The following is a 27,240-nucleotide window of genomic DNA, read 5'->3' on the forward strand; positions in this document are numbered from 1 at the left end:
AAAAATAGACAACTTTATTGATTAGGTTGATTATTGTCTTCAGCCCAGAGCTCAGTTGTGCATTATTTCAGGTGAATTTACAGTCCGGTGCTCACAACCGTTTTTAGCCAGCATGCAGTATCAAGCATGCCGTCATCTATATCAAACACTTCTTTTGCCATCATGTACAATCAGGATGTGTGTATGTGTGTGTGGGGGGGTTAAATGGTCTAAAGCAAGCTTCAGCAGCACCACATCTTTGCATAGATAAAATCAAAACCACATCTGTACACATGTAAACAGAAATTAGCTGTTTTGAAATCTATCTTGCAGAACATAAGAGGAAGATTGTGCTCATTTCTTTTCCTGACTGCTTGTAATGGTTTGAATGGACGCGGTGCATATAATAAACATAAGGGGAGCAAAACATCAACAGTCAGACAGTGCTTACATTGAGGATAAAGCATTTTTTTTTTCAAGTAAAATGTCCATATTTCATACAAATCCAGTGTCACATTCCTCAGTGTCCCGATTGCCTCATGTTCCTGTGCTACGTTGAGACAAAAGACAATCAAATCTTGAGTACAGGCTGAAGATCCAGCTAAATCCAACTCCTATCTAATGTGGCTTCCTCAAACGTTAAGTGCAACTTTTTTTTTTTTTTTCAATTAAACCTGAAGTGCAAGAAGTAATCAGATTCAGAAACTAATCTGTAGCACCATCACTTGCTTTAGACCACACGTGGATACACATGAAATGCACTGTATCCACGGAAAAACTCAAAGTACTTGAGTTCCCATCATGAACACAACTGAACATAACTGAGTCATGGCAAGATGTGTTCAAACTGTTATGTCATGTAATCAAGGTAAGATTCATGGAAAATCAAAAGAGGAAAAATAAGTTAGAATGTCACAGTGAATAACAGGATATTTTACATTCGCAAATCAAACAGTGGTTAAAAAAATGAATGGTTTAATCCTGCAGAACATCTTTAAAAGTAATACAGTAAGATTTGGATGTGAGGCCGGAGATGTTCAAAGAAAGAGTCACATCCCTGATTGTCCCCGTCCTCGACCCTTTTACATTTATTATGCATTCATAACAAAGGAAAGCAACTTTCTGCATCCTGGCTCAAACATTCATGGTTGTTTACGTGACACGGACGAGTCCAACCAGACTTCGGTCACGTCGAGGCCAGAGGCCGCAGAAGCTCCACTTGGGACTCCAAGGTGACCCTCTCCTGGTGAACCACCTGCAGTCCAAAAAAAACAAAAAAGATACAAAAAAAACAAAAAACACAACTTTAGATCAGTGCACTTTGAACAAGACATGTACTTCCAGCAGTAATAACATTATTTGCCATGGCAACAATAGTCTAGAACAAGCCGAACCCCCCTAATGTGCCATCCATTGTTCACTACAATCATGAAATATTAAAGTGTGGTTGGAAAGATTCTCCTGTTCTCCAAGTTTTACCAATGAGTTTGCCAAAAATGTAAATAATGTCCTGTGGATGGCACTAGGAGAGAGTCTAAGCGGTCGATTCAGTTAGCCAAGTCATTAGATTATGCACGGCGTTGATATTTGGCATTTAAACTCTGACATTGTCGCTCCCCACATGAGAGCGACCCACCATACTGTGCTAACTTGTTATTTTTGTTAGCCATGGTCACTACTATGGTCTATAAAGCAAGACAATCCCTCAAAGTGGTCCCTAATGTTCAATATACCCCAAAATATGAAGGTGCTGGAATGAACAGCACACAAATAATGGAGCCAGAGAGTAATTCAGTGTCTTAGGGACTTCATCACTCCCCACAAGAAAGCAAAGCACAGCAGGGAGTGGGGAGTGACCACACTAACTTCATCTCTTGGGGGAATACTGACACAGTGAGCAGAATTTGCCAGTTTGACTCATGTTGACTGCCTCAACTAGCTCACAAGCTTTGAGCCATCATTTGTTTTGTCTGCCGTGGTGACTGCTACAGTCTATAACAGGACCAGTGTCCTAAAGTGGCCCCCAAATGTTCATTACACCCCAAAATATCAAAGAATTGGACAGAATGAACAACAATCAAGATTACAAGATTGTTCTCTTCTTGGTGAATCCCACATGTTTTGGAGTTGTAACCACTTATAACTAAGCAATGTCTTCTCGGGACCCCTCAAGTCTTTATTTAGGATAAGTTGTAGTGAGGATTTAGCTAGTTGTGAGTACGTTTTGTCTTATTGTGTTTTTAATTTGTAATTGTCTCATTTGATAGAGTTTATGGGCCTAGGTGGGCGGCGGGGTCTTTAATCTTTTAACCCACAGCATGTAATTTCTGCCACCAAAACTCTCTCAATCAAAACAAAAACAGACTATGGAAGTAGCGTGGGATCATGGGAGTTGTCTTCATTGTTAAGCAACCACCGCTGCCAATGAAAATCTATCTCCGTGACTCAAGGCAAGAAATGTTGCCTGAGTCAGAAAACGTCCACAGATGGAAATGTTTTATATTCTATTTATTCTACTTTAGTCTGTTTTGCGACTTCCTTCCACAATGTCTGACTCCAGCACGTTAGAGTGACCAAATGAAACTGATAGTTACGGATTTCTCTGGATTCTTTGAGCGTTGTTGGAAACGTTCAGGATAAAATAATTACACAACTCAAATATATAACAGAGATGTGGCTGTTTAAAGACATTTTTAATTCAGAGACGTTACTATTATACCTGTCATTTATATATTTAATGATCTTGTTGCCCTCTTTAATTTACCCCTGCAGTACAAAAAAAGGGTCATAAGGTAAATTCACGTGCCTTTCTTTCAAATGCTACTTGAACTTTAGAGAAAATGTCAAGGAAGAGTTCCCCCCCTTTCCATCCAGACGCCTGTCCTCCCTCACACGCCCTGTTGCAGTTGACCAGCCCAGGCTCTATTTTGAAGAAGACAGTTGTGAATGCCAATGGCTATCTGGTATTTGAACAAGGCCTCAGTCTATATAAAGACACATATGCCTTTCTCTGCAAAATTCCTAGGATGCTTTGAGGAACGAGAGGAATTAGAGCAAAACACCCTGAATTACCAAATACTACATGAGCGAGAACGTTATCATCGAAGTTTAAAACGTAGCTCACAATCAAACTGCCGACTTTAACTCCGAGTGATCTTTTTTCCGTCTTTTCTTTTTTTCAACCTCAACTCTCTGATGCATTGGAGCTATAAAAGTGCTGCATGTGAGCGTGAAGGTTTCGCTACCGGATCGTTTACGAGGAGAATGACAGGCATGCAGCATGTGTTCCAAACGTGAATACGTGTGCCACAGGCAGATCCCCAAAGCAAACAGCCAAGTCTGTGCCATTAGTTCAGCTCTGACTGATGGGGAGCCGAGCAGACGGTCGAGGCTCGCAGCTTTTCGCCAACTTTGGACCAGCAGGAGCATTTGTTGTCGAACTCATTTTCAGAACGCTGCAATTGAACTTTTGACACACCATAAAAAAAAACAAAAAACGCTCTAAACAGTGTTGTCATGAGCACTACCACGCACTCATGCTTGTGGTGACACACAGTCCTCATCCTTTAATTGAGCTGTGTGTTTTCCCCAATTCAGTGTCCCACAGGAGGAGGAGGAGGGCAGGGAATGTCAAGAAGTCACTGCGGCCAGCCACTAATGTTCCGCTCACAGAGACAAACACGCCCTCCTCCAGCAGGATACCGTACACAGACTGCTACATCTGCAAGTGGCGTTTTCTGGAAGGGAAGATGGACAGACCTTGAGCTGCTGCTGGAGCTCGCTGTTGAGACGTGTCAACACCGCGTTGGTTTCCTTGTTTTTACGGATCGCCATCTGGATCTCCCTCTTCTGTTTGGACAGCAGCCTGAGGGAGAATTTTATCCACATTTATCAGGTTTTCAATTCATTTCCGCCCTTGTTCAGAGCACAACTTAAGGAAATATACAAATTAAAATAAAACGATCAACAGAATGCGAAGAAGTAACAGTTTTTACATTATTTCAATGATGTCAATGTACTTTGGTGCAAAGATATATCTACTCAAGTAAGCATGCTAACCAGCTAGCGTACCACCAACTACCCATTTGTATCTCTACATACGATACGATAGGACTGCTAGCTGCACGACCAAATGAGCTAACAAGCTAATAGCAGCTACAGTTAGCAGCAGTTAGGTGATATGCTGCCTGAGTATGAATTTGACAGGTGGCCAATTCTGACATATTGCCCCTTTAATGTATTCTTAGTTCTTATATCTCCATTTCTGTCAGTGCTGTTTGGGTCTAAACACTGTCTGAAGATTAGAAAAGTGAGATCGGATGAAAGCTCAGCGGTGTTCATCAATCATCCAGCTGAAGCTGGCAGTCACGAGTGTTATTGATGGTCACCACCCTCAGCACCGACAGACAATCTCAATGAGCTGTCTGCTCAGAGTGGAGACAGGAGCACACATGCTGGACTCATTATGGCGGGTTAGGGTGCGTCTTAATGTCTGTTAAATCCCCCCAACTGGATAACTTTCAGCGGTTAATAATCACCTGACAGTACTTACTTCCAAAAACGTCTTAAACCTGCGCGTTTGTCATGGAACACAACACTTGCATCAGATCTCCCCATAAAGTTGATATGGCTAACGGCTCCGTCTGATATTTCCGTGCTGGTGTTGTTCCTAGAACATCATAATTTATGTCGCTCCACAGTCTGCATGCAGATCAAGAAAAGTTGTTGTGGTTGAGTGGGTTGAGTACAGAGCGTTCACCCAGGAGATCAGGCTTCATAGTCTGATTGGAACACATTATTACACTGTTCGCTTATTTTTACACAAAGTTCATTTATTATTAGTTTCCTGGCCATGTTTGGTCAGATTCAGGCCACAAAAAACAATTTGTTATGTTTTGGGAAAACATGGTTTAGGTTAAAGTCTATCCTTTCACACATGTCCCAAAGGATAACTTCAAACTCCCATATCCATCATTTCTGGTCTTTTTCTGTGATGTGACATTACAACACGGTGGTATCAGATTCTACATGGCTAGCATGTTAGCAAACAGTGGCTCATTCACATATCAGACAGACACAGCACAATATTTGCATTCATTTGAATCCCTTTCCACTCCTCTTAGTCCTGCTTTGCTCTCTACCACCTTCTGAATGAAATATATCTGTCTATTTCCCTGCTTAATGATCCACTTTTATCTCTAGCTACGTGCTATCTTTCTCTGTCTGTTGTGTGGGGTTGGGCAGCAGACAATTGTGAAGTTTAAGCATTTTTCCATTTATAAAGATCTGCTGATGTGGCTAAAACTGACGCTGATGTGAGTGGAAAGAGTGAATCAAAAACATTACACTTGCTGGCTGTAAAATCAAAACAAATCAAAAGAGGCTAAAACGTTTCATATATCGCATATTCGATTCCCTCTGATATCAAAATATTTATTGGCGTAGCTTTAACATGAGTCACCTCACAAATGTTGTTTTCTCTCCTGGCCCACATACTTTAGCTACTGCTACAAGTTTAAAGTCCGTGTAAACCAAAATCAGCCATTTTCTTCTAAACACATTAAACGGGTCATAAATGTGTTTACTTAAAACATGTAAAAGCCATTCGGCCATGTAGAATTTAATTTTGGAGCTAGGCTCATAAACAGTTTTTCAACATTTCTGTGTTCAGGATTTAATGGGCGGGTCAGAAATCATGCAAATCATGGCCGCGTTACGTAACGCGGCCATATGATTTGCATAAACCCCGCCCTGCTGCGGAAGTGGTATAAATATGTTCAATGCATCGGCTTCAGCGGTTCTCCCACTCACTCTCCAGTTTCGGATTGCATTGCTTACAATAGTTTGCAGCTAGCTAACCAGCCAACCAGTCAGCTAACCAGCCATGTCTCCTCCACATCGCTCTGCATCTTTCCTGGATGCCACAGTGTGCAGGGTGACTGCGCTGTTAGCTTATTTAAGTTTCCTTCGGATGAAACCTAAGGAAACGGGGGATTCCATTGACGCTGGTCAACTCCGTCCCCGGCTTGCATCCTCTCCTCCGCCAACGAGGAGATGTGACCGCTGCTGACCGCCGCTGACACTCTCCGTCCCGCTAACGGCGGGTCCCACCGGCATGATGTGGCCGCCGCGCCGCAGCTGGCCCTCCGTCCCGCTGACGGCGGGTCCCACCGGCATGATGTGGCCGCGCCACAGCCAGCCCTCCGTCCCGCTAACGGCGGGTCCCACCGGCATGATGTGGCCGCGCCGCAGCCAGCCCTCCGTCCCGCTAACGGCGGGTCCCACCGGCATGATGTGGCCGCGCCGCAGCCGGCCCTCCGTCCCGCTGACGGCGGGTCCCACCGGCGGTATGTGGAGGTAGTATCAGGGCCGCATTATTGGTGAGCCGTCCCAGTGTGAACGGATAATCCGGAGGCACGGAGCGAGGGCGTGTCGGTCTGACAATCTGATAACTGCACAGGTCCTTCACTCAACTAAATACAGAGAAATGTCCCACAAACCAACGTTACATGACCGAACAAAAGTAACGTAGTAACTATAACTGTCTTTAGCAACTTATATGAGGAAAACAAATACTACAGCTGTATGTGGAGAAGCGTCTGTCCTCCTGTCCGTCCCCTCCCTGTCCTCCCGACTCTTCCTCACATTTCTGCTCACAAAACAGCGTCTGTCACGCTTGTCACAAGAGTGTTTAACTCACCGAGTGTTTGACGAAAATAAATCACCGCGACCGCCAGCACTCCTGACCGAGACTTAAGGAAACTGTCCCCCAGAAAACAGCCTCCGTCCCCGCGAGTGACAGAGTCAGACAGCGTCCTGTTTACTGATGGTGATTATGTATAATTATGTAATTTAGCGCGAAAAACTTCACTCCGTCACTTTCCAGGATGTTTAGTGGGTCAGGATCTCAATCAATACACGTTATAACAGCATCTATATGATTATAAACTGTCCGCGGGTTTAGATAGACAAGGGGAACACCTGGGGAACACCTGGGGAGACACCTACGTCATTAACATGACGTGTAGCCCCCGCCGCATGGGCGTGGTTCCAGCGCCTCTAACTGACACGCCCCCAGCGTTTCACAGCAGAAAGAAGTGCCATGATTTAGAGACCTAATTTTATATACTTAACAATTTTTTTAATCTTTCAAATTTGGCTCAGTGGTCAATGATACATGTTTCTTTGGTGTGACAAACTCATAACACAATTTTTTTGCCACTTTACACGGACTTTAAGCTAATTCTGCGAAATAAAATCCAGATTCAATCAGATAAAGTTGAACAGTAAATAGGCTTAACAGTGCAAAATGTTATTATTGGCTAACTGTCAAATTCACACTCCAAAAAAATGTGGGGCAGCATTTTACGACCTTGTCCACACGTACTAAAAACACTCTTTTTTTTCTCTGTCTTCCTTAGCATCGTTTCAAGAATATTTGCGTCCACACAGATCCACTGAAAACGGCTAAAAACGCTGTAGTTCATATTCCAGGCCTCTAGGTGGCGCTTGAAATTCACCAAAAACGGAGAAGAAGACACGGAAACAGACAGTAGAAGGAGAATCCGAAAACAAGAAGACGACGAAAATGGCCAGTGCAAGGAAACCAGAAGCGTTTGTGTGGACCGATAATGAGCTCGACTACAAGGCGAGTAAATTGCAAGAAACACAAACACAAGCAGTAGTCCGCCATTGTTGTTGTTGTTGTTATGAGATGTCGCAGGGTTCAGAGGTTGGAGGCTAGAGGTCGAGGGGTGGGGTGATGGCGTCATCGTTTTGGAAAGTATGCGGATTCGCTGTCCACACGAAAACGGGAGGGCTGCGTTTTCGGATTTTTCCACCCTGAGACCCGTTTTCAAAAAAGTGCGTTTTCAGTCACTGCGTTTTCAGGATCCGTGTGGACGGTCGGCCAAAACGATGCAATACATGTGCGTTTTCGCACAATAGTTGTTGTTTACTATTGGACTATTATCTCTTGAGGTACAAAGTGGCTAGCTGGTTAGCATGCTAACGGATATAGATAGCATGCTAACGGATACAGATGTCTCTGCAACAAGATACACTATTTTAACATGAGGTCAAAGTTGTTAAGCCCGTTACTTCACATTCTGTTGATGATTTCGTTCATATTTGAATGTTTTAAACAAAATTTGGACACATTGCACCTTTAAAATCTCAATTAAAGAAGAAAAATGTTTGACTAACTTCTGAGCAGATTTGGCGGGGGTAGGAAACGGCACGGTGGGCGGAGGTGCGGCCTCCAGGTTCTGGCCGTCTGGGTGGTATTTCCTGCGGACCGGCTTCTGTGGCGCCTGACTGTGAGACACTCCAATCACGTCCTGAAGGAAAGTTTAAGACATAAAAAACGATTAAAAATGTTTCTCCTCACCTTACGAGAAACGAACACACTCATACAATAAAACCAGCATGGGTCCTGCGTTTCTACGTTGGCAGTGCAGACCTGCTTTGAAGCATTTGTCAAGTCTTCAGTGCTTCGACCAAACCTGGAGCGTGGACCCTGTTTGTCAGGTTTCACACTGCTCTCCTCCTGCAACAAGGACAAAAGCACGAGTTAAATTAAATTACGGGGACGACATTGCACACATAAGCTCTACAATAACAGATCTCGTCCCGCAGACAGCCAGCATAAGAGTACAGATGTCATGATGAGGTTAAATAATGTGGAGGATCTGCTAAAGAGGCAGGATGAAATGTGCCGGCCCAGCCCTGACCGAGGATAAATCAGTACCCTCCCTGCAGGGACCACGATCTAGTGCTCTCCAGGCACAGCTTCCTGCCTGCTCGGGGGCAGTCGTGATGGATGAACTTGCTTTTATTGCATCTTCTTGCTGCATTTCAGCCATTATTCTCTTCCAGGCATAAAGCAGCACCACCTGCTTTCATTCAGCAGAGAGGTTAACAGTGCAAGAGTGTGAAGACAGGTCCGACACCAGAAGGTCAATTCTTCAAGTTTAGCTGTTGTGAAAGTTGAGGGCATTTCTTACTTCTGTACTTTATCTGCGCCGCGCCGTTTCCCATCTGTTAATGTTGCGTTTAGTAAATCTGATCCACTAATTTCTACGGGCTGCCGTCTCCATTGTGGTGGCAGTAGAAATTCCAGGGCTTTCCTGATCGTTTCAACAGGCTAATGCTACCGCTGTAAATTGTACCCAGGAAACCTAAAAAACCAAAAAAAATCCATTTTGCTGAGCAACGCAACTCACATGCGAGCAGACACAAATAAATGACCCAGAGATTCACTGCACCATTTGATGTGAAACACAACCGCAGCATGGAAACATTTAAAAAAGGTACAGCAGTAGTTGCTGCAGTGGCAATAAACCACAGGAGCTCCATCAGCAGCATGTGTGGGCAGCATCAGCCACAGGTCACGGCTGTTTCACTCCAGCAATGTAAAGAGGGCTGAAGAGTTACTGTCACTGTCACATCGACCTTTTAGACGACAGGATCTTTACTGCTGGCCTCATTTAACTGATGTAAATAAGATTGTAATTGTGGTTTCATATTACAGGCCGTGCTGTGGTTCGGGGCTGGGCAACGTTATATTATTATCCTGATATCAGACTTTATATCATCTTGGATTTTTGATGTCGTTATATTGTGATTTGGCACAAGTGTTGGTTTTAAAAGAGACCTATGATGCTTTTTCGCTTTTTTTCCTTTCCTTTAGTGTTGTATATATCTTCTTGTGCATGTAAAAGATCTTGAAATTAAAAAAAAAAAGTTTTAATGTCTGATCCAACAGAAGCTCCTCTCTCCCACAGAAAACACTGCTCCTTAAACGCCTCGTCAGTAGTCCCGCCTTTAACTCTGTGACTCTGTGACATCACATTACATCACCAGGTCACACACATTAGCATAATGTATGCCTAGCAGCTGCTTTTTGTTGTTGTTGTCAGCTGTGCTGGCTCAGGCGTGTGTGAGCTGACCAATCGGTGCAAACTAGATATTCGGGAGGCGGGGCTTAAAGAGACAGGAGCTGAAACAGAGCGTTTCAGACGGAGGGTGAATACGGTGCTGCATCACAGGACAGTATGAGAAAACTGATGTGTTTTTGGAGCATTAAAGCATGTAAACCTGTTCTAGTGGGAACCCAAATAAAATGATGAACCAGAATATGAGCAGAATATGTCTCCTTTAAAGTGGAAACAGACAAAACCCTGACTGGATCAGCACTTCCAGAGAGATTAAACTAAATAGGACAGTGATCGCATTATGCAACCAACATATACTATGAAAAAAAAAACTTGTCTATTACCAGTTTGAGTTAAGAAAAGTCAAATGAAGTGAAAAGATTGATGAAAAGAAAAGTCAAGTAAAGTTAGTTTGACTGAGGTTGAGTGACATGAAGTTCAGTGAGGTACAGCAACGTTGGTGTAACTAAAGTCCTTTGAGATAATTATTTGAAACAAAGAATAAATAACATTTGCCTGAAGATGTGAGGCTGTTTCTCCATAACTGCTGACCGAACTGCTCCCGGGGGTTCCCTGTAAATGCTGGTATCAAATATTCACCCTTAACTTAAGATTGACATGTTTTATGTCAAGGACGCTATTTTTAACTACGCCTGTAGTTCACTCGCGTCTCTCTGAAGGATTTGTGCCGGTGTGAGTTTCAGTTTCATGTATAAGTGAAAAATAAACAGGCAGGGTATCGTCCACCTTTGGGACTGCTGGTCTTTTTGGATTTAATTAAGAGCAAGTAAAACATCCTGCGGGAGGACAAAGTAAGGGTGATCCTGCACAGGAAACAGTGATGGAGAGGGAGCGTGTGGTGAGAGTCTGCTGGGTCGGACACGTACAAACGTACAATACATGAGTGATTAGAGCTCGTAGGAGATCCGAGATAAGAGAGGAAGGATTGAGCCAGTTTGTTTGAATAAAACGAGGAGTTGCAGCGCCCTTTGACCCCCCCAGAACTATATCTGATATTTGGCAGAGGAGACAGAGGGGTGGACGCCGTGAAGACAGAAACCCTTCAGGCCGTCTCGCAGAAAGGACGGTTATAAAATAACAAAGACGAGCTTTGTTAAGACACATCTGCCCAACTGAGTTACCAGGAAACTCTCGCATCTGCACATTTTGTCAATTATTTCTGTTTGCATACAGCTAATTACAGAAATGGAAAGTTTGAAAAAGTACTTTTCACATCACTTTGATATCTTTAATCACATTAAGAAGGATACAAAGAGGATGTTTTCTAGACCCGCTCTGTACGAAGAGCCTCGTGAGATAACTTCTGTTGTGGTTTGGCGCCAAATAAATAAACCAGACTTGACTTGATCAACATTAGAAAAGAGTTTTTTGTCCATCGTGGATTAATAGGCTTACTTTGACAGACATAGCTTGTTATCAGCGGACGGACCAGCTGGTAAAACACCCTGAAGAACGTCTGGAGACAATAATATGTTCCCGGATGGTAGAAACGGTGAGGTAACCACCTAATGCTGGATCAGATTATATAATATGAGCACTTTATCACCAGTTTCCATGTGAGGATGATGGATAAGAGACGCGTGTAACAGGAGAAGAGCATAAACCAAAATGAAATTATAAAAAGTGTCAGGAAAGACAAATGAAGGACGATGAGAATGAGGTTGAGCCACACGTCACTCCGGCCATAAATAAATCCTCTGGATATATATTCACTCGCTCTCGGTTTGATGTACGCCGCCATCATAACCCTTCCCAGTTCATCTGGGTCTTGAAATAGAGGTCCGTATATTTGTCAAACGTGACCTCAGTGACACATTTATGTCTGAGATGGAGGACAGAAAAATGTGGGGAGTGGAAAAGAAACGCTGACAGTCTGGGACGAGATTTTTGAGTTCTGCTGCTTGTTTTTTTTTTTTTTTCTTCTTCTTCACCTTTCCTCAGAGAGAGTTCGTGCTGCTGCTCGCTACAATTTGGAAACTTCCAACCCGAGACAAATCGAAGCAGAAAATCGGATTTTACGCTCACCTCTTCTCTAAAGCGACTGAAGTCAGCAAAGTTCGGCTGCAGCACTTTAGTCTGGGGAGTTTTCTCCGAGACGCTGATGAAATGAGAAACCTGTGAAGAGAGTCGATCGGCGCTGATCGGTTAAAGCTTTCTGTCTTCGTTGATTTGTCGAACAGTTTGGGGTTCAGAGGAACAGCAAAGCAGGGGCGGTTCTAGGGGGGGGGGCCAACAGGGGCCAGTGCCCCCGTAACTCTGAGTCTGGACCCCCCTGTGGCCCCCTGACAGGGAGTCTGCATTAATAATACAATGACAGATTTCTTGCAATGATTTTGTTCTGAAGGGAAATGCAGAAATAAAGTTTCTCAGCAGTTTACTACCCAATCAAAATTGTTGAAATTGTAAACACTGCTTTGTCTGAATGAGGGATTTATCCTTTTTTCCGTATGTGCCCCCTAACAAAAAAGCTGGCCCCAACCTGGCCCCCCTATTAAAACTGGTCTAGAACCGCCACTGCAGCAAAGGCTTTCGTTCACCGGCTCACCTGCGAGGCTGTCGGTCTCGGCGGGAGGGCCGGAGGAGGCGGCAGCCATCCACTTCTTACCCCTAAAAAAAAAATCCAGACAAAACATCACTGAGCTATAAACCAGCGTGGCTATATTACTTTGGTTTTAATGAGAGAAACGCGACACCTGAAAGAAGCACAGAAACAAACCGGCCATATTTTCTCACTCAGACTTTCTCATCTTTCAACACTGGACAATAAAAACCCCACATAACTCACATTTCCCTTTTTTTTTGGTCCTCACATGAAAGAAGAAGCGTCATAAACAAGACACAATTACTCGGTTGTGCAATTCACTTTAGCTCCGGGGCGCTTCGTGCGCATTTGGATGCGCGACTCGTACCTGGAGCGCCCTGCTGGAAGAGCTTGTTGAGGTCCAGCGAGGAGGCTCTGGAGTGGGTCTTCTGGGGTCGAGGCGGAGGCGTGGGGGGCTCCTCCGCTTTCTTCATCGCGTCTTCGAAAGACGTGCTGGAGTAGGACCTGCAGGGGAGGTCACACAGGTGGAAAAACAAAAAAGGAGAATCAGATTAACGAGCAACGTCAGGGTTAACACATGTGGTGTATTAGTATTTTATTTTCACCTGGGTCTCGTTTTGGTCCTCATCTGCGTGTCCAGGTCGTGAGGCGGCTCTGTGGGGAAGGATATGTCAGATGAGCATAACACTTGTTTGAGTCGTTGTAAATGAGAAGCAGCTACTTCCCCGTGGAACCACAAGCTGTGATGGCTCAATCAGCGCGACGCATCATTTCAGTCTCAATGCGGTCGATTATTATTATTATTTAATTTTTTTTTTTACCAAACCACATTCTGACGCACCTCGACACCGCAGCGCGCTTACACAACACAGCAGATTTCAATCCTTAGACTGACTTTGATGCTAAAAAAAAATAAATCTCAGCTTGACCACATGTTTTCACCAAACGTGACGAAAGAGGAAAGACTCCTCGACACAGTGGAAGTGCCGAGGGTGCTGCTGTGGTATCTGGGCCGCAAAGATTAACTGTCATTTTCCCACGCTGACAGGAGGAGCTGGAGCATCACCTGGCCTCTCAGGAAACGCGCCGAGCTGCAGGGTCCGTTTCTCTTGAGACGTCTGCACCCTCATCGCAGCTACGTCTGCAGACACAGCAGCAGGATGTCATACACACGGTGACTCGACTGATTCAGCACGTACAAACTTTTAGAGGAAAGACACTTCAGCTCGTTATTTTAACAGTTCTATCACAATACAAAACTTCGGTTTAGCAGAAAAGTGCTGCTTTCCTCGCATATTCTGACGTGCAGCTTCAAAGGAGCTGCTCAGAGGAAATGCATTCTTATTTTAGAATATCATTAATAATTAATTGCTTGAATAAACTGGAATTTGACCTTGTTTACACGCTTCCTCTTTCAAATCTTGCTTTGTTGCGGCCAGGCTTGGCTGGAGCCTCTCTTTAACGCCCCGGTCCTACAGCAGGAAAAAAAAAAAAAAAAAGAAAATCAAAACACAGAATTATCTGTTTTATTACACGACAACACCGCCTGCAAACGCTGGAATAATGTCAAACTTTTGGTGTATTTAAGGAAAGTACAAGCTTATGCTCTAAGCTCAACGTGTTGATGGGGAACAGTGTCGAAACAGCTCGGAGGAGCTTCATGATTAGCTTGTTAGTGCCCCCTACAGGCTCCACAGAGGGACTCCACACTCCCTTTGTTTAACAACTGGGTTAAAAGTATCTGAGGGATTGATTTACCATCTGACCAGGCCTCAGTTCAGCATCCTCGAAGACGATAAGAGGCTCTGCACTCTGCAAACAAAAAAAAAAAAGGCACAATTAAATTTAAGCTTCAGTCAGCACAGACAGGCACGTTGATGAGTGTTTCTGATCACAGTGTCATGGCTGTTTCTGTCACCTCAGGTGTATCCGGCACGTCCTCTTCCTGCTGCATGTAGCCGGGTCGCAGGGTCGGGGGAAGGCTCTCTGGGAGAGGGTAGCCGTTCTTGCGCGCCACTATCAAGTGGAAGGCCGTGCAGAACTCAGAGAAGGTGAGAGCGCCGTCTCTGTCCACGTCGCTCAACTCCCTGAAAAAGTAAGAAAAAACAAAAACATAGAAAGAATTATGTCTCAAATTACAAATCCAGATCATTACATTCAGCTAATCTGTAATGATGGTGACAGAAACTACAGTCTGTATTTTTGCAGCTCCATAAATTGATAGTCGTCTGAGAAAAACTAAAGGACACTAAAACAATGTAAATATTAATTAAAAGCCTGATTCATGGACCTATTTTACATTTTTATCAGTATTTCCATATTCAGCTGATCTGCAGGTGAACACACTCTCGAACTGAATTAGCATTTTATTTCTAATTTATTTATTTTTCAAATCAAAATTAGAACTGAAAGCAACAGTTGTATTGCCTCAGTAATTTGTGCAACAGGCCATCGCTCTTTATTATAGGAAATAACAAGCTAATTATTCTTAAATTACAGATTTTAAATGCCTCTTAAACATGTTGCCACATTATCATATAGCATATAAACATTGTGAAAAGGTATATGATTAATTATAGCATCATTAACATTAAAGGACTACTTTAATGTGTTGGAATAAATACATATTCCACTCTCAGTTAGCTTAGCTTTGCCTAAAGACAAAGAAAAACAGCTAGCTTAGCTCTGCTGTAACAAATCTTCACCTAGCATCACCAGCTTGAAGCTCATAAATCCCCAGAGTTGCTTTTACACTTAGTTTTCTAATAATTAAACTCACAATATATAGCACATTTATCAACTAGCCAACATTAAAGGGATAGTTCCACATTCGTGTGAGATAAAGCGACCGACAGCAGCTGGTTAGCTGAACACAAAGCCTGGACACATGGAGAAACAGTGAGCCTGGCTCTAAAGCCGAGAGCCTCCAGTGTTGCTTTCACACCTCAGTTTCTGAGAAGACTAAACAAACTATATATAGCACATTGATCAACTCACTAACATCTAACAGGATAGTTGAGCTTTGTTAACCAGAAGCCGATTAGCTTATAGCACATATAATGTAAACACTGGGTAACAGCTAGCCTGGCTCTGTACAAAGGTGACAAAATACTGAAATTAAAGTGTTAAAATGTACACTATATATATTAAAATGTATATATCATATGTAAACACAACCCAGGCAGCTGTTTCCCTCCATTTTCATCCTTCGTGCTACGCTAACTCTCCAGACTGTAGCTTCACGTGAGTGGTATTAATCTCCTCATGTAACTCACGTGTCAATTTGTTCCAAATTGTGAGTCACATCTTATCAAATCATTCATATTTTGACACAGATCACAGTGTCATATGTCCCTAATGACACTGTCGTCCACTCAGTCTGCCACCTATTGTTGTAATAGATGATAAAACAGCTCTAAATATGGATGTTGTGAAGCCTTTTTCTTGTTCGGGGATGAGAAGACAAAAAAACAAAACAAGCCTGCACCTTTAAAACGAGGCCTCTGTCTGGCTCATGCTGAGGTGCTTGGCTGATAAACACCCAACTGACCCCAGAGCAGATCAAGGACACGATGAGTCAGCACTTACCAAATGTGGGAGAGCTCTGGTATGGGCAGCTTGGACTTTGTGAAGAAGTTCTTTGCAATGGCTCCTAGAAAAAGAGTCACAAAGTGGTGAAATAGTCTGAACTTGTATTTTTATGTACAGATGCAGCAGGAGGGGAGGGAGGGGGGGTTCATACCGAGAATCAGGGCCCCCAGGTCGGGCTGCAGGGTCTTGAACTGATTGGTGTAATACTCCAGCTGTTCCTCTGTGATCCTCCAGGGGTCATCGTCAGAATAGTCATCGACGCCCTGCTGCTCTAGTCGCTCTGATGAGGAAGCCTGGGGAGATAAACGAGGATCATAATACAGATTTTAAGAACTATTAACAGGATCATTAAGATGGAAGAGATCTGTATTTACCCGCGCCATAGCAGGATGCTCCACAGAGGGTTTAGTCCCGTAGTTTCTGGGCGAGGAGTGCTGCTCCAGCTGAACCATCGGGCGTGAGGAATGTTTGCTTTCGTAGGCTGAAGGACGGGAGAGAAAAAAGTCAAAACAGAGCCTCAGCGGAGGAGAAACCTGAGACGGACATGTGACGATTTCCTACCGATTACACCGTGTTATGTGTGATGCGATCTGACAGAATGAGAGAGCCACAGATCGAGAAGGAACAGAAGACTAACGAGGGGGGGGGAGGAAAATCAGAGCTTCCCACTTCGGAGGACGGAACAGGTGTCAGAGATGCAGTAAAAAAACCTCCCCGTGCTCATTTCAGTACTAATTCATAATGCATGACTAGCGCAACATATGTACTTCTCGCAGTCTGAGTCCACTGCAGTATTTCAGTTACCTACAGAGGCAATCAGCAGGGAAACTACTGATTCCTCTGTCGAACAGATAGATGTGTGTTTTAGTGTTTTGTTGTTGTAAGACTAGAAGTTCGCTTACCAGTCTGCGAGTCGGCGCCGTTCCTCTGCTTGCTGTACGTGTAACTGCGGTAGGTCAGCGGGGAGCGAGGAGGCGAGCTGCTCGGCGATCGTGGTGGAGACCAGGGCTCCTTCAGGGACACAACATTTGTGATTTCACACACACACACATACACACACACACACACAGAACGATAAGTTTCCTCTGTGAATACACTTCTAGTTACTCCTCGAACTTGAACAGCTTTTACACGCTGCTGGAAAGTTGCCCACTAACAGGAGAGTGTGGCCAGGTCATCCAGATAATCACTGGAACATTCATCTTAACGAACATCCTGTTCCAGCTCGTGTCAGAATGAGCCGTGTCTGCTGAGGCTGCAGGCACATCTAACCCATCATACGTCCTCGTAATGTTTCTGTCATGACACAGTGCACTTCTCTTCTGTAGCACTGACCTGGTACGACTCTTCCATTTCATTTTTATGGAAGGATAAATTATACAGATTGCTTAATTCAAATTCAAGGACAACGTTTCTTTTTTATCATATTTTTGGGAGCACTTCCTTCCTTTTATTTTGGTCGCTGGCTGAACTCAAACCAGGGACGGATGGATTCATAGTGGGCGCCTTAAAGGTCAATATTGTATGAAGATGCATTTTGTGTCTTCTTTAATTTCAAAGCAGGTGTAGGCGATAAACAGATACAATGAAAGTATTAAAAACACTCAATCCACAGCTCCATCAGTCCATCCTAGACGCACACAGCTCATATTCGTAAACTGTCTTTAAACGAGCTGACGTGACTTCTGTAGCGTTGTGATGTCACAACTGTACAGTCAACGCCCCGGGCACACTGGCAGAGCTGATGTGTGTGGTGCCTGCTCGGGCCTGTGAGAGCCGACCAATCAGAGCAAATCGGGCTTTTGGGGAGGAGGAGGGGGCCTTAAAGCGACAGAGCGTTCAGACACAGGGTGAATAGAGGTGCTGCAGCAGTTGACAATAATGGATTTTTTAATGAACATTTTCTAGTAGACACCTTAAATAAAAGTATGAAAGTATCACTTAAACTCAAAGAGGTCCAGTTAGAGACAAAGTCCTCGAGCAAACATGCAGAACATCGTCATTTCTAACTTGCATTATGATGCGCTAACATGTAAAATATCTAATTTCCTGTGCACTCAGTTTCAGCTAGGTTTGTTTGCTCTGTGCTGTCTGGTAGTGGCTCTCCACATCGCAGCTTTTAATAATCGGCATGGTGTCAGATATGAGTCATAATGACCTTAAACTGCCCGCGGGAAATATGACCACGGATTAGCCCATCCTTGATTAAAAGCTCTGTCTCCGCCGTCCGTTTCCTCAGACGGTTCTCTCTCGTCTCGTGTCCCCTCTGGGTATCTGTCTGACTCAAATTACAAAGCTTAACGCAGCGCACAGATTTGACTGGCTGAGTGGTGTCGTGTAAATGATTATCAATGCAGGCGGATACTCTAGAATGTGATAATGTAATAATGCTCAATCATTTAGAGGGATTGCAGTTTAACAAGGGGGAAACATTTGGTCATTTTGCTAACGGGGGGGGGGGGGGGGTGGCGTCTCCCCTCATCCCCTGTAAAATATCTCGCTGCCTATAATTATGATATTTAAAGGATAAGTTCACAGTTTTTCAAGTCTTTCTTAAAGATGCAACATGAAAGAACTGCTCAAGTCATATGCAAAACAAACAGGAGGTAGCTTATCGTCAGAATAACTGATAACTGTAACGGTCGTTAGCTAGTTAGCCATGCAGCTAAGCGTCCAGACTGTGAGCTGGAGCTTTGGACTGGGACGGGCCGGGGCTAGCTGGTTAGCATGCTAACTTCAGTAAATATCTTTTCAACATGATACAAAGTAATCATCACGTCAAAACTGTTATTTCTACACATTCTGTGGATAATTTTTGAGATTTTTTTCATGTGTTTAACTGAAATTCTGACACAATAACAACTTTAAAACAATAACGAGGTGCACAGTTGGTTACAGAAACAGGTTTTATCTGCTGTTATCATTCCTCCTGTTCATACTGGCCATTGAAGGCCGCTAATGCTAATGAGTTTCTAATATAAGTGATTACAAAATCAAAATCCACAGTCCTTACTTTGCATAAAAATATGTGCACAAATAAATCTTAATTATGTACGGCTCTACGAGGACACTTGGTTTGAGTTACTCAGAGCAAGTGGATCAATTCCAAAGTTACAGTACATTTTCTGTACATCTTAAATGCTTTTATCAGTTTTTGCCTTCTGAGATGTCTTTCTGCACGAGCGTCTGCAGATCTGTGGCCGGTCTGGCGCCTTTAAGGAGGCCTGCCGTTCTCTAATCTCTCGCCAACATAACATTTCTGCTCTGCTGAATACAGCTGACTGGAATGCTTTAGCTCAGTGCACCACTCTTTGTCGACTCCGTCAACAGTGAAAAAAAACAACTCTCTTCTAAACTCAAAATCATGTGTTTCAATCAGACATGTCAGACAGTAACTTGACTTGACAGTGACTCATGATGTTTTATGGCTTTGGAAACGTCTTCCCACGCTCACCTTCTTCTCTGCGCTGGCCTCCAGGTGTCTGAAGGCGCTCCTGTCTGCAGGAGTCCAGGGGACTGAAGCGGGCGCAGCTCCACCCTGAGCCCCGTCTACACCTGCGGGGACGGTGGAGTATCGCATCTCTGGTTCATTCTTCAGCCCAGCAAATCTGGGCAGAGGTAGATCTAAAGGGAGACACAAGTTAGTTTTCCCTCTGGTGCTTTACTTTTTTTTTCTCTTTGCCTTGGAAATAAGTTATAAACTAAAGTATTTAATGTGTGGAAAGATCAGGAGCTTCCTCTATGATGAGGACAGAATTAGACAGAGGGAATTAATCAGGATGAGCGTCTTCACACGTCTTATTCTGAGCCACTTCTGAATCACACGCTGGTGAATATAAAACTCTGAACGTACTTCTTCTAATAATCCATCGTGCCACAATGTGCTGTGTAGAAAAACAGATTTTCCTCTGCGGTCGGGGTGTGACTGATCGTGTGCTCCTGTAATAAGGGCAAACCCACTTAGCCCTTTCCACACGACTCCCCTTTCATCCAGATTAGGCCAAATCCTGCCATGTTACGATAATCTCCTGATCCCCTTTTGCTCCCGTAAGACGCCTCCTCTCCGAGCTGCAGACTTACTGGCTGTGACGCTCTCCAGGTGGACGGGCAGGCCAGACTGGGCGGCCGCGAGCAGCTTCAGGGCCACGTAGAACTGAGGCGTACCGAAGTATCCGAGGCGCTTCGCTCCGCACACCTCGGTCACCTGAGAGGAGACGAGTCCAGAATCATTAAATGGACAGATTTTGAACACACAGCACTGATCAATCCCATCCCCCAGAGTAATCTTAACCATTTGATCATTTTACACCGCGATCAGGTTAACGTGTAGCTCAAAATGACCGACTGCACTTGAAGAAACGGTATGTGAGGGATCAGCAGCACAGTGGGATCTGTTTATCCAGCACTCCTTTGATTAGAGGTACAATGGCTGCTTTGGGGGGGCGCAAAGGAGATTAGGATTATGTGGAACAATCAAGGAAAAGATTCTCCAAAATATAACTGAAAGAAATTCTATTTGGGGTTAAAAAAAAAAGGAGGTTCCTGAAAAGCGAGACTGTTTATAACTGAGTTCATAAGAGCGTTGACGTGAACACGAGCTCCTCTGTGACTGAAAGTAATACAATTCTGACACAAAGCGAGTCTTCTCTTTGTCACGGAAGTATTAACACACACACACGATGCATGGAAGATATTTAAACTATATTTTTATATGTTGCCCCTCATCCAAACCAAACACAGTGTTGTATCCAATCGTCATACTCAAGAAAAGTAAAGAAGATATCTCGCTAAAATATAACTTTAGTTAAAGTTAAAATCAGCCAGTCACTAAAGCAAAACTCTTAAATTATCTGATATAAAATATACTTAAATATATATTTTTTTAAAAGCACAGGTAAAAGTAAATTATACAGAATCGGATTAGTTACTCTGTACCTTTCTAATTATCTGAATCAGTGTTCTTATTATAAAAATGCTTTTTTTTTCTCTGACGCAGCTGCAATCTGCAAAGAAACTCTTCATTTAAGTTTATAACTGAATGTAGTGGAAAGAACACGGATATTCTTTAATAAATTAACGTTCATGTACCTCAAATTTATACGAAAGTGCGCTCCTTGAGTAAAAGTAGTCAGTTACATAGTGGTGTAAAAGGTCGTGTTGTGGTTGTAGAAGCTCAGCTGAACGGCTGCTGGTTGTCACAACTTCTTATTCACTACACAGATATGTGTGATTGCCACAGGGAAGTCGTCTTTGTTGACTGGTGCTACATTAACCCCTCGCCGTGTAACCAGACACTTTTTATCTCTCCTCATCATTTATCTGTCGTGGTGGAAAGTTATCTGTTGAGGTTTATCCCCCAAATTTGTAACTATCATAATTCCAGCACCTCAATAAGACAACCTGACTTTTATCAACGTTACAAAAAGGCTCCACACACAGAAAACAACACATATTGTTAAAAGGTGCAATACTGTACGTAAGATTTCATGATTTAATTCAGGATCAAAACAAAGAGGGGGCAACACATCACCGGAGTAACCGCTAACTGCTGCTTACTGTAGCTGCCGTTAGCATAGTTAGCTTGGTTAGCTGCTGGCCGCTCAGCTAGCTGTGTGGATAGAGGACTGTTGATGTTTACACCGCTAGCACAGGAGCTTAGGACCAAACTGGGACAAGTCTGGCTAGTTAGCATGCTAACGTCAATGGATATCTATGCAACACAGCTTCAAAACTCTATTTATCGAGTTCTTTTGATAGTTACATTTTCAAATTAAATTCTTGCACATGGTCTCTCTAAATCTATAAACCAATATGGCTTCAGTTTTGATTTTTCAGGCCATTTCAACAACACGGAGAGGTTTGAGGGACGGTTTTAGTTTCACCATGGAGGGTATGACCGATAGAGAAAAGCTCTTCTTGTGGCAACAATGGATTATCTTATCTTATAAACATACAAGAGCCAAAAGTCCAGTTTTTCTACAACAAAGGGAACACTGGCTGGTATGTGTTTTTGAAATACGGCTGACTGCTAATACCCATTGTTTAATGAGGTTGAAGGGCGGGTGGAGCGCATGTGGCTCACATCGCCTTATGAGACCATTATTTCTGCGTGACCTGCATTGTGTTCATTCAGCAGCGTCCACAGGCAGATCCAGAACGAGTGGAGGCCGGCAGAGGTCAGGTCTGCACTGCTCATCAGTGTGCCTGAGGTCAGCAGAGTAAGATTAATGACATGATTACTCCAGGAGCACCAGCGTAAAGCCTTGAGGAACCAGACAGGCAGGTCTGATCTACGGCCCGAAGGGGGAAAAGTTATTTAAGGAGGAAGTACAATTGCCAAAAACATTTCAGCACAGACAATGTCACCGTTGGTATAAGTTTCTGGATATTAAATCAATCAAACATCCTGTTGACAACGTGGCTGAGAAAGTCCAGTCTGAATATCAGCCTGTTAGATTACTTGGTATCTGACACTCAGGAGTGACAGATTTGTCTTTTTTACTCCAGAACTTTTATGTTACTAAAGAATCCAAAATAACAAATAAGCAAAGAGCAAACATGTATCTCCTCTGGGGACCAAGAATGTCTGTAAAAGATTTGTGTGGCAGTCTATTGTATTGTTGTGGAGACATTTCACCAAAAGGCTGGCTAGTTAGCATGCTAACGTCAACAGATGTCTATGTAAGACAGCACATTGTCTTCACAGCTTCAAAACTGTCATTGATAGTTAATTTTTGAAAGTTTTCCAAATAACATTCTTACACATTGTTCCTTTAAATTCATAAACCAATATGGCTTCGGTTTGATTGATTCAGGCCACTTCTACAACACAAAGAGGTTTGAGGGACTGTTTGAGGGTGACAATGCCAACTTTCTAGTGGCGCTGGATGTAGAGTCAGGGTACCAGGATCCATCCTCTGTGGACCATGCACACATCTAGCTAATTTCAAAGCATTCCGTCCAATAGCTGCGGAGATATTTCACCAAAAAGATGAAGACTCATCCTCTGGGGACCAAGACAATCTGTACACATTGTCACAGAACAGCATCTGACAGTTGTTCAGATAGTTCAGGGCCTACGTGGTCAACCGGCAGCCCTATACTGCATTTTCGAAGCCTTGCAACATGTTGTTGATGCAGATCAATGTGGCACCACCGGTCCCGGATGCTAGAAACAGCAGCGAGCTGAGATCCGGAAAGATTACCTTGAAACCAGGCCACACCTTCACCAGACAGGTTCCACAGCAATGTCTGTCAACACGTGTAACTCAACATGTCACTGAACTCAGCGCGGACCAGAGACCTCACCCCCAACCTGAGAACTCACTCTGGCAGAGGCATTAATGGATAATCCATGCAAGGTCTGTGTTTTAATTACATGTCGGCCGCTCACACGGGGGGGAGAAGGATCCAATCAAACTCTCGTGCACTCCAAATGAAAACCCTATTCATCGTGCGCCCACAGTAATTGTTATGGGAGAGATTTGCTGCACTCCAAGTCCACAACATCAGCATAATAATTGATTTCATTGCAGGCTAAATGTGTGGGAAGCTGAGCCTTTCTCTAACAGGCAACAGCGCTGACAGCTCAGCAGGAAGAGGGCTCGTGCTTTTACTACTTATCTGCTTTCGACACATGCGGGACATAAAGATCCTTCCTCTGTGACTCCGGTCAATCTGGTGATTCGTGACTCGACAAAACACGCCCTCACGCACAGCGCCCGGTGGAAACCCCCCCCCCCCCCCCTGTTTTTTTACAGACAGCACAGAGCGCGTTTACTGTGAAACCACGTCAAATCACAGCACAACTTCTATGTTATCGTGGATCACGGAGGAAATACACCGTTTACGATCCCATGATATGGTTTGACACAATGACCCACTGAGTCCAAGAGTGATCCTGCAGGCATCCTGCAGCAAGGCCGCACACAGCTCACAAGACTGCGTGTCAATCACCCCTGCGTGGCGGTGGCGGCGATCCAGGCCGGACAGGAAGGAAGCGGAGCTCAATGCCAAACTTCCTGACACCCACACAGACACACAATAGGCTGCGATCGCCGGGAGCTGACCACAAGGGACTGTGAGTGGCGTGAATGGAGGCGGCGACCTGCTGGGCTCATCTGAGCTGGAAAAATATGTTTTCTGTCCCCGCGGCGGGTCAGCAGAACGACGGAGCTGCGGAGCCAATTAAATACAGTTTAGCACGACAACGGCTCAAATCTGTGTGTTGGAAATAAATATTATGAATCTATGAAAGGGAACAGAGAGAGATAGCAGTTAATAGTTTGAATCTTTCGTGTTGTATTTTTACACACTGCATGATTAGATTTTTAAAGCTTTCACTGAGAAAAAGAGTGGGTGAAGCCTTGAGGGAGCATGCCACTGTTTGTTTTTCCTTTAAAATGCTGTATAATTCTGTAATATTTTGTATTTTGTGTAAGAATCAATTAGCAGAAAATTCCCTGAATGTTATCCATCACAAGGCTGTTGTAATTTTTGTCATAGTCATGTTAGTTTTGTTTGGTAACACAGTTTGAACTGTTTGTAAAAGACAGCACAGCTTTACCTCACAGCAGTGTGTGTGACTGTTGCTCACTGTGGCCGTGAGTGGAAAATACGGAATAATGACAAATGTTAAAAAAGAGTAAAAGTAGCACAAATGGAGTGAAAAGTGAAAAAAAAACCTGACTCATTAAAGGTGCAATATGTATGATAGGCGGCCGGCCGACACACCAGCTCACAGTGTTTGTAACGAGATCCAAAAAAAAAATCTTTCTCCAGAATCACTTACTGCACCTTTAATGTCGATTATACAGCAATATCTCGCTAAAGTTTGCTAACGTGAGCCAAAACAAACCCCCGGTCGTGACAGACCAGGTGAGGCTGATTGTGCTGGACTCAGCAAAGGTTTGTTACGTTAGTTATTAATCAACTGACCCTTAAAATACACAGTCTCACTTTAATGTTCTCTGTTACGGATCACACAACTCGAGCAGGTTCCAACGTTCTGCGATGAGATCGTATCATAAATACTAATATGTAATCTTGTTAAGTGCTACAAAGAACATGGTTTGCAGAATCTGTAGAGCTAAATTACTCAATCATTCAGTCAATAGTTGATAAAACATGAATTGGCAGGGTTTTGATAACCGGTCAAAGTATTGTTTAGATCCTTTTTGTACAAACTGGTTTAGGTAAACTGAGAGGACTCAGGTTAAATCTCTGTAAATGTAAGTTTTAAGGATATTAGACTGTTGGTCGGACGAAACAAATGATGTCACTGTGTCACATTTTTCAATGGTTTTCAACATTTCATAGACAAAACGATAAAAAGATCAATAAAAGGCTGTTTAAAGGTGCATTATGTCGTCACAGGGGGGGAAAGCAAACTCAGAAAGTTAACCAAAACAATATCAACAAAGTAATAATACAAACTCAGACATATTGATTTGATGTAATTCCATGTATGTTTTGTCATCGTGCTCTTTTGGCTTAGAATGAAAACAATGGTCGGCTGTGATGTAATCTGTACGCTGCGCCACATCACGGTGCTTTAAATAGAGGAGATTTTGCAGACCTCAGTGTGACAGGCAGGTGACTGTGACACAACATCCACCTTAATACGAACCATTAAAGGAGCACTACGTAGTTTTTAATCAGAAGTGAAAGATCTTCATTTAATGCCTGAACAAACTGAAAAAACAACCTCTGTTTGTTTTCATGACTGAATAAACAAACTGACCTTAAAGGACGAGACACAGCTTCGTACTGTTCGACTTTGTTCATATGTGGCGGACCCTGCCACCTTTTTTAGCTTCAGGCCGTGCTCTGGGAGCTTATTTTCCTCTGAGAAAAGCGTGTTTATTCAGTTATGGAAAGGATAAACATTCTCTGAGTTGTTTTTCTTACCTCATCAATACTGTAAATATGACCTTTCTGAGCGTCAAAACTACAAACTGCCCCTTTAAACATCAAAAACTGAACTCCTCACAGCAGAAAAGCACAGTCAACACAAATGACGTGAACCGAGCAGAGGAAGGATTCAGCTTGTTAATGTGTAAAATGCGTGTAAAATCAAAAAAATCTCCGAAACCCTGAACGCCTCGCTGTAAAAACCATCCAACACACAGTCTGCTGGGCTACAGAAGCAGGGAGGAGACACACAGAGCCAATGCAGTGAGTAAAGAGGTCCATACCCTGCTGTGTGACAGAGCAGAGGGGGTGTGTAACGTCACACACACACACACACACACACACACCAGCAGGAATACAATGCACATATAATGATCACATATTGAGGAAGAGCCTGATGATGATGATGATGATGAAGGTGTGTGTGTGTGTGTGTGTGTCCTGCAGATCTCTGAGGTCTGCTGATCGGCAGCCTGCAGCTCTCAGCCCTTCTCACTGGGTAACATGTGATGAGCAGGCAGCCCGCAGCAGCAGCAGCAGGCAGCCGGCAGCAGGCAGCAGCTGCGCCCGCTGTACTCACCCTGTGCAGGGCTTCAGGAGGCAGCTGAGACGCCTTGAACAGCTCCGCCACTTTGCCGGACGACAGTTTTCCTGAGGTGTCCGCTTGGCACAGGCTGTGCAGACCTGAGTAAAACCTCTGCTCGTGTTCGTTCAGGGGGATGAAACTCCCCGCAGACGCCACACCGGATTCCGGATCCATTCCCGGGGCTGACGCATGGACGGGGCTCCGCTACAAGCCGACGGATCGATCCATCCCCGCTGCGGACACCGGCCCGGCTCCTGTTCCCAGTCGGAAGCGGAGGTTTCTTTTTCTTTTTTTCTTTTTTGGCAGGCGGAGGGGCGGTGTCACCTCCGACAACAGGGCTCCTTGTGAGGGCTCAGTGATCAGGATCATCCACTCCTCCTGCCTCTGTTGGAGCTGGTTGTAGCAGCACCGAGCTGCGCCTGCAGGGGGCGCCGGAGCGCAGGAAGGAGAGGGAGGCATTGTGTGAGGGATGAGGGGCGCTTTGTCTCTGCAGCCGGAGAGAGGAGCATCTGTGTGAAGGCACTGCAGACATCATAGCTGAACATTTACATCTGAAAACACAGAAAGTGGTTAAAAAACTGTAAAATTCAGATGTTTTCTTTTAGTCAGCAGACCTTCGAACTGCGTTGTGCTTTATTTTGTTTGTTGATGTTTGGTTTTGTTGAAGGTGGACT

The 27,240-nt window shown here is 43.9% G+C and overlaps 1 protein-coding gene across 1 annotated transcript; it reads right to left on the reverse strand.

The window, feature by feature from the left end:
• Window positions 1–26,988, reverse strand: reps2 (RALBP1 associated Eps domain containing 2). The gene is made up of 19 exons (XM_030434389.1): window positions 26,561–26,988; window positions 20,149–20,272; window positions 19,523–19,692; window positions 16,971–17,079; window positions 16,443–16,549; window positions 16,220–16,361; window positions 16,066–16,129; window positions 14,396–14,564; window positions 14,236–14,289; window positions 13,871–13,949; window positions 13,544–13,618; window positions 13,083–13,131; window positions 12,845–12,981; window positions 12,481–12,542; window positions 11,961–12,050; window positions 8,441–8,527; window positions 8,185–8,318; window positions 3,739–3,844; window positions 1–1,234 (listed from the first exon to the last, which is right to left on the reverse strand). Exons 1-19 carry the CDS (start codon window positions 26,738–26,740, stop codon window positions 1,166–1,168), a joined length of 2,007 nt encoding a protein of 668 aa, XP_030290249.1. The 5' UTR covers window positions 26,741–26,988; the 3' UTR covers window positions 1–1,165.
• Between the last annotated feature and the right edge of the window lie 252 nt (window positions 26,989–27,240).

This window comes from Sparus aurata, chromosome 11 (assembly GCF_900880675.1).
Source record: "Sparus aurata chromosome 11, fSpaAur1.1, whole genome shotgun sequence".
Lineage (NCBI taxonomy): Eukaryota > Metazoa > Chordata > Actinopteri > Spariformes > Sparidae > Sparus > Sparus aurata.

Excerpts from the sequence above, each read along its gene's own strand:
- reps2 (XM_030434389.1), bottom strand. The coding sequence starts at position 26,740 with ATGGATCCGGAATCCGGTGTGGCGTCTGCGGGGAGTTTCATCCCCCTG. Across the intron at positions 13,950-14,235 it reads AACTGAGGCCTGGTCAGATG|GACCGGGGCGTTAAAGAGAG; the intron begins GTAAATCAATCC and ends TTCCTGCTGTAG. Across the intron at positions 12,051-12,480 it reads CGAGACCGACAGCCTCGCAG|GTTTCTCATTTCATCAGCGT; the intron begins GTGAGCCGGTGA and ends CTCTCTTCACAG.